General features: G+C 57.5%; 1 protein-coding gene across 1 annotated transcript in view; it reads left to right on the top strand.

Moving 5' to 3' along the window:
* ADCY3 (adenylate cyclase 3) overlaps positions 1-5,595 on the top strand; it is a 60,354-nt gene extending 54,759 nt beyond the window's left edge. The window contains exons 16-20 of the mRNA XM_019537232.1: positions 1,338-1,484; positions 1,609-1,725; positions 2,332-2,458; positions 3,741-3,865; positions 4,534-5,595. Of these exons, the coding sequence (XP_019392777.1) occupies positions 1,338-1,484; positions 1,609-1,725; positions 2,332-2,458; positions 3,741-3,865; positions 4,534-4,716 (699 nt within the window). The 3' untranslated portion in view covers positions 4,717-5,595. The remainder of the gene's footprint in view (positions 1-1,337; positions 1,485-1,608; positions 1,726-2,331; positions 2,459-3,740; positions 3,866-4,533) is intronic.
* The last annotated feature ends 364 nt before the right edge of the window (positions 5,596-5,959 follow it).

The raw sequence follows: 5,959 nt of genomic DNA, 5'->3' as shown, positions 1-5,959 counted from the left end.
AGCACAGAGATTTTATCACATTGTCACAGGGCAGAGATTTTGGGGAGAAACCGAGGTGGCTTTCTGCCACAGCATGTGCCAGGCTTGACCTTTCCAAGACCAGGGAACACTGAGCACACAGCACCTCTTGGCTGGATGCCTCTGGACCCTCCCCTCCCCCACCCAGGAGACGAGGGAAGGGAGGTGTCCGGCAGCAGAAAGGGCCTGGGGGTCACCTGGGATCTCCCCTCCCCTCCCCTCATCCTTTCATCTCAAATATGGGCTTGGATGGAGAGAGAGGAGTGACCCAGATGCAGGAGACCAGGCAGCCAGTGCCACCGAGGCCCTAATGTACCATGTGCCAGGCACCGGGGGCTTGGGCAGATGGAGACATTACACTGGGTTAAAAGAGGAAGAGGGCTGACCACGGGGCAGCTGCTCCAGCAAAGCTGTTCGATGTGTCCACTCCTGTCCCTGGAAACTGAATCAGGGCAGCTTACTTCTGAATAAGACGGGGCTGAAGCAGCCCGGTTTAGCTCCTGCTCACTGCGGGATGGGAGTGGACACAAGAAACACTTACCACAGAGCAGCTGGCACAGGCCCCGTTGTAATGGGGTGGGATTGTCTGATCTCAGCCTGCCTGGATTCCTCCTCTGCGCGGACCATCCCTCCCTCTCTCCAGGTTGGCCGTGAGGGTGAGGTTCGGGCTGCGGAGGTGCCTCGGGGAGCTGGGGCTGGTCACCTATAGACTCCTAGAGCCGTGGGGCTGGCAGGGAGGTCCAGAGGTCACATCTAGTCCAAGCCATCCTGTATGTCCTGTCCTAACCATCCCGTCCTGACGTGGTCTCACCTCTTCAGAGGAGGGTGAAGCCAGCTCAGCCTCTTCACTGCATCTCCCTTCATAGTGAGAGCAAACCCAGCCCCCCAGACATGGGATTTCCCGGGGGCCAGAGGTTCAAGGGGTGCCAGTTTCTGGGCTGCTGCTGAGGACAGAACTGCCCTGTGAACCTGGATGTAAAATGGGGCCCCTGATATCTGCCCCTTGAGGTGGCGGGGGCGTTCAGGAATGGTCCAGGAGAGGCAACAGGGTAGAGCCAAAGGAAGCCTTGGCTGCTTTGTGGGTCCTGGTGCCCTGCCTGAGTCTCCCCACGAAGTGGGTGACGGGGGGATCAAGCGCACCCCCTACCACAGCCTGTCTCCACCGGAGGGAGGCAGGCTCAGTGGCCCCTGGGGGATCTCGGCAGAGCCGGACTGGGCGCAGCTCGGAGGAGACCCTCTGATGGTAGGGGCAGCAGAGGGGACTGGGTGGGCTCAGCTGCCCCCGGCTGAGCAGAGCTCCCTGGTGCCTGGCCCCGCAGGAGCTGTACAGCCAGTCCTACGATGAGATCGGCGTCATGTTCGCCTCCCTGCCCAACTTCGCCGACTTCTACACGGAGGAGAGCATCAACAACGGCGGCATCGAGTGCCTGCGCTTCCTCAACGAGATCATCTCTGACTTCGACGCAGTAAGGCTGGGTGGGGGCTGTGATGGGCTGAGGGCAGGGGTTAGGGGGCCTGAGGCATCTCCCCGTGGGGTGCTTGTAGCTTTGTGTCACAGGCTTCGACCAATTTGTCTACCCTCTTCCTCAGCTCCTGGATGAGCCCCAGTTCCGATGTATCACCAAGATCAAAACCATCGGCAGCACCTACATGGCGGCCTCTGGAGTGACCCCTGATGCCAACAGCAATGGCTACAACACAACCAAGGTATGGGGGGCAGAGGGGTGCACTGATGCCCTTTGATTCCTGTCGCACCCAACATTTAACATTCACTGCCGGCTGGGGCAGCAGCATTTCTACTGAGGCAGCGCTGCATTGGTCACTTGACTTCATGACTCGTTATAACCTGCTTGATCCTTTAGACCATTTCGTTGCACAGGTGTTAACGACCCTCTTTCCTTTGTAATGCTCTTCCAAAATACCGACCTAGCCTTTGTTCTGCCATGCTGCTGCCTCTTGGCTGCTCCTGGGAACGGAGCTCCTATTTCGCAGCCCTGTGGATTGTTTTTAACTCACTCCAGGGATGTTATATTTGTTCCTGCTTCAGTCAGAAACTGAACAATCCACATCCCCAGCCTATTAGTAAAGTTTCTAGTTTGTTTTTAACTGGCGAAAAATAGGTGTTGTTATCCGTGCACCTCATCCTCTGCTCCCCCCTTTTCAAAATCTGAGATTTGCCCTTGGGTGGAGGTAGCGGGGGAGCCAGGGAGATGACCCAGGCTGGTGCTTGGCAGGAAGGAGTGGAGAAGGGGGTTGATGCTGGAGGGTCCCGACTCCGCTTCCCTGATCTGCTGCCCTCTGCTCCCCTCGCAGAAGGAGAACCTGTCAGACAAGGAGCGCTGGCAGCACCTTGCCGACCTGGCGGACTTCGCCTTGGCCATGAAAGTGACCCTGATGAACATCAACTACCAGTCTTTCAACAACTTCATGCTCCGCATAGGCAAGTGCTGCCCCAGGGAGCGGGTGGGGGTGGTGGGATGGCACCCAGCCTTCACCACACCCAGCCCCAGGGGCACGGGGCTCTGGCACAGTGGAGGAAACCGTATGAGACAAGGATGGGGAAGGCAGGCTGCAGGGACTAGCAAGGAGGGGCCCTGTGAAAGCCTATGCCATTGTGTCCTCGTCGCTATAGTGCTGAGCTTGCTTGGCAAGGCCAGCCCGTATCATAGAAAATGGGGGTTGAAGGGACCTCAGAAGGTCACATCTAGTCCAACCCCTGCTCCAAGCAGGACCAGCCCCAACTACATCATCCCAGCCAAGACAGACCGGTTCCATTTCAGCCATGTCACCCTAGAGCACCTGCATGTGGCGGCATCACGGGTGTCCCGCGGGGGCCATGACGGCAATCCTGCATGTAACCATCCTTTGGGAGTGTCACTCAGCACGGGGACCTGGGGGTGCTGGGGGCAGGAGGGCACTGCGCATGCCCCATGCATCCAACAGCTCTAGGCAGTGGTAGATCCAGAGTGGGTGCAGTGGCACAGCCGCACCCGCCACTTTTGGAGCCTTTGGGGACTTTTTAAAGCCCTTAAAGAAAATAAAAATCTCCTTCCCCTCCTTTTCCCTGCCTGCCCCCGTTGCTTCCCCTGCTGTCCGGGGGGTCTGGGAAGCATCAGAGCTGATCTAGTCCACCCCAGAAGCCTGGGCTCAGCTGCGGATGGGGACAGCAGCTGTGGGGATGGGCAGGGGGGATCCCCATCCCTAGGGCAGGCGGGGGGGATCTATTCTTCTGTCCAGCTATCGCTGCTGTCCCCAGCCTTGGTGCACCCCAGTCAGGGCAGGCAGCAATGGCTCTGGTGCTCTCCCGGCCCCTGAAACAGCAGGGAAAGCAACAGCAGGTGGAGGCATGGGGCACTTTCTCCTGCTTTAGGGGCTTAAAAAACATCTCTGGAGGCTCTTGAGGGTGGTCTGCTTGAACTGGTGGGGAAGGAAGCAGGAGCGAGGGGTGCAGTCACCCCTGCAGTGCAGGTTGCTGCTCCTGCACCCCCCACATAAGAAAACTTTAGATCCACTCTTGGCTTTAGATATGCCCTGCACCATGGCTGCCATCTTAATGTGATCATGTGCCAGCATGCAGTGGTTGGTGGTTGGAGGGGTCCCCTATATATTATGAGTGGTGGTGGTGTATGTGGACACCCCCCGAGCTGATGTACTAGAGGGACAAGCCACGTGAGGCCCCAGAGGACAAAAGGAGCAGCTGTCCTTGCATGGGATCTTTGCAGGTATGAACAAAGGGGCGGTGCTGGCCGGCGTGATCGGCGCGCGCAAGCCCCACTACGACATCTGGGGCAACACGGTGAATGTCGCCAGCAGGATGGAGTCAACGGGTGTCATGGGGAACATACAGGTGGGTACACAATGCCCCCTTTTTGAGGGGGAGCCCATGTCAGGCCCCTTTCAGCTCAGTCATACTTGGTGAACCACCAAAAACAGAGGCTTAGAATAGAAACACTCATACAGCCTTTGCTCTAGAAGCAACAGGTGCTTATAGACACAGGGAAGAGACTGCACTTTCCCTGCTGAGAGCAGTCTCGGTGCTTCAGATGACTCAGGAACGGGGGAGTGCAGTAGTGCTGGACACAAGACTCAATGAGGGGGACCCAACCACTGGAGCCAGGTCTGGAGCACGAACGCACCTGGGCTGATCAGTGGCTGTTCCAGGAGAGAAAGGGAAGCTGAGAGAAAGGCAGAAAAGATGGGGTGGAGTGAAGGAAACCAAAGCAGCTGAGGAGGGAGCGGGGCAAGGGCTGGGGCAAATGCAGCGCCAGTTGCCACAGGACACAGGCACCTCCTTTGCCCGTGGCTCCAGTGCAGTTAGTGCCCTCGTGAATCCACTCTTCGTCTCTCTGGGGAGGGAGGGGGGCAGCTACGCCTGGGAAAAACCGAGCCGTGACTGCACCAGGAAGACAAGGAGCTCTCTGGGGAGGCAGCAGTGAAGGTGTCCAGGGCACAGCCCAGGGAAGGCAGCCACAGGGCTTCTGCCGGCCTTGACAGCCTGCCTCTGCTGGCCCCCAGGTGGTGGAGGAGACCCACGTCATCCTCAAGGAGTACGGCTTCCGCTTCGTGCGCCGCGGCACCATCTTCGTCAAGGGCAAGGGGGAGCTGCTGACCTTCTTCCTCAAGGGCCGCGAGAAGCAGGGCTCCTTCATCAATGGCTCCTCCATAACGCTGCCCCACCAGGTGGTCGACAGCTCCTGAGGGGGCCGGCCCCCGGGCACCCGCCCGCCGACAATGCCCAGCGCCTGCCTGACGCCAAAGGCGGCCGGTTCGGAGCGCCTTGCGCTCTGGGGGACCTGGCCGAGGGTAACCCCCTTCCACACCAACCGTTTAGAGTCCCAAGATACCCAACCCCTTGCGTGACCCTTGTCTCCTGGAGGTTTCTCTTGAAGAGGGCGGGGTCTGCTTGACTCATGCTTCGCCTCTGTCGCGGAGCCCAGTGGAGACCGTGGGTGAGAAAGGGCTCGATGGCATCCTCCAGGAGCTCACTGCATGCCCCTCGCTGCCATGGGCCTGGACATTTGGGCATGAGATTTCAGCAGGAGCTCTCACCCAGGGCACCCAGGTAGTCTAGTGTAAAGAAGGAAGCCGGGGGCACAGATGCCCACGTCGTGCCACAGCCCCGACCTGCACATAGCGCTCAGGACAGGTGGTGAGAGCCAACAGCTTGCTTGTGCAGGGAGAGGGAAGGCAACCCAGAGAGGTTGGGGTGGCCATCTAGTTTACAAAACCCCACTCATCCTTGTCCCAAGCCACCGTAGTTAGGAGTCCAGCAGGAGTGCAATATTTCCTTTCACTTGCAGAAGGGAACGAGACACCCCTGGTGTGCGTTTCAGATCTATATGGAGATATATATATATATATATATATATATATATATGGCCAGAGACAGAGTGACATTTATATTTTTAAAGCTGGTCCGGCTGCGAGTAGGCTCTCTCTTTCCAATATTGCCTTGCACTCTCTTCTCTGCTGCTGTCACCTTTGCTGCTGCTTTCAGGAAGAGTTTAACAGGTATTGGCAACGAACAAGACTGTTTTATTAAAGCCTTCAGCCACTATTCTGTTTGGAAATGAAACACCCCCCACCCCACACAAACCAGTGTAATTATTCCTCTAGTTTCTGGAATAGAACCGGGTGAATTTAAACCACAGTGGTTGCATGTCTGCTTGCTGTTGAAACGCCATGTGTTGTCTTGGGTGAGGATCATAGGAAAGTCGGTCTAAAAGGGACCTCACAAGATCATCTACTCCAGCCCCCTGCTCCAGGCAGGACCATCCGTGACTAAGCCTGCCCAGTGTCCAATCTGCTCTTGAAGACTTCCACGGATGGAGCTCCCACAACTCCTCTGTGCAGTCTGCTCCAATAACACTCAGAGCCATAGAAAATGAGGGCTGGAAGGACCTCAGGAGGTCACATCTAGTCTATCCCCCTGCTCAAAGCA

Source organism: Crocodylus porosus, unplaced genomic scaffold (assembly GCF_001723895.1).
Source record: "Crocodylus porosus isolate Cpor-Errol unplaced genomic scaffold, CroPor_comp1, whole genome shotgun sequence".
In the NCBI taxonomy this organism is placed as follows: domain Eukaryota; kingdom Metazoa; phylum Chordata; order Crocodylia; family Crocodylidae; genus Crocodylus; species Crocodylus porosus.
Note: the sequence above shows the minus strand (reverse complement) of the source record. Positions and strands in the feature narration are given on the sequence as shown.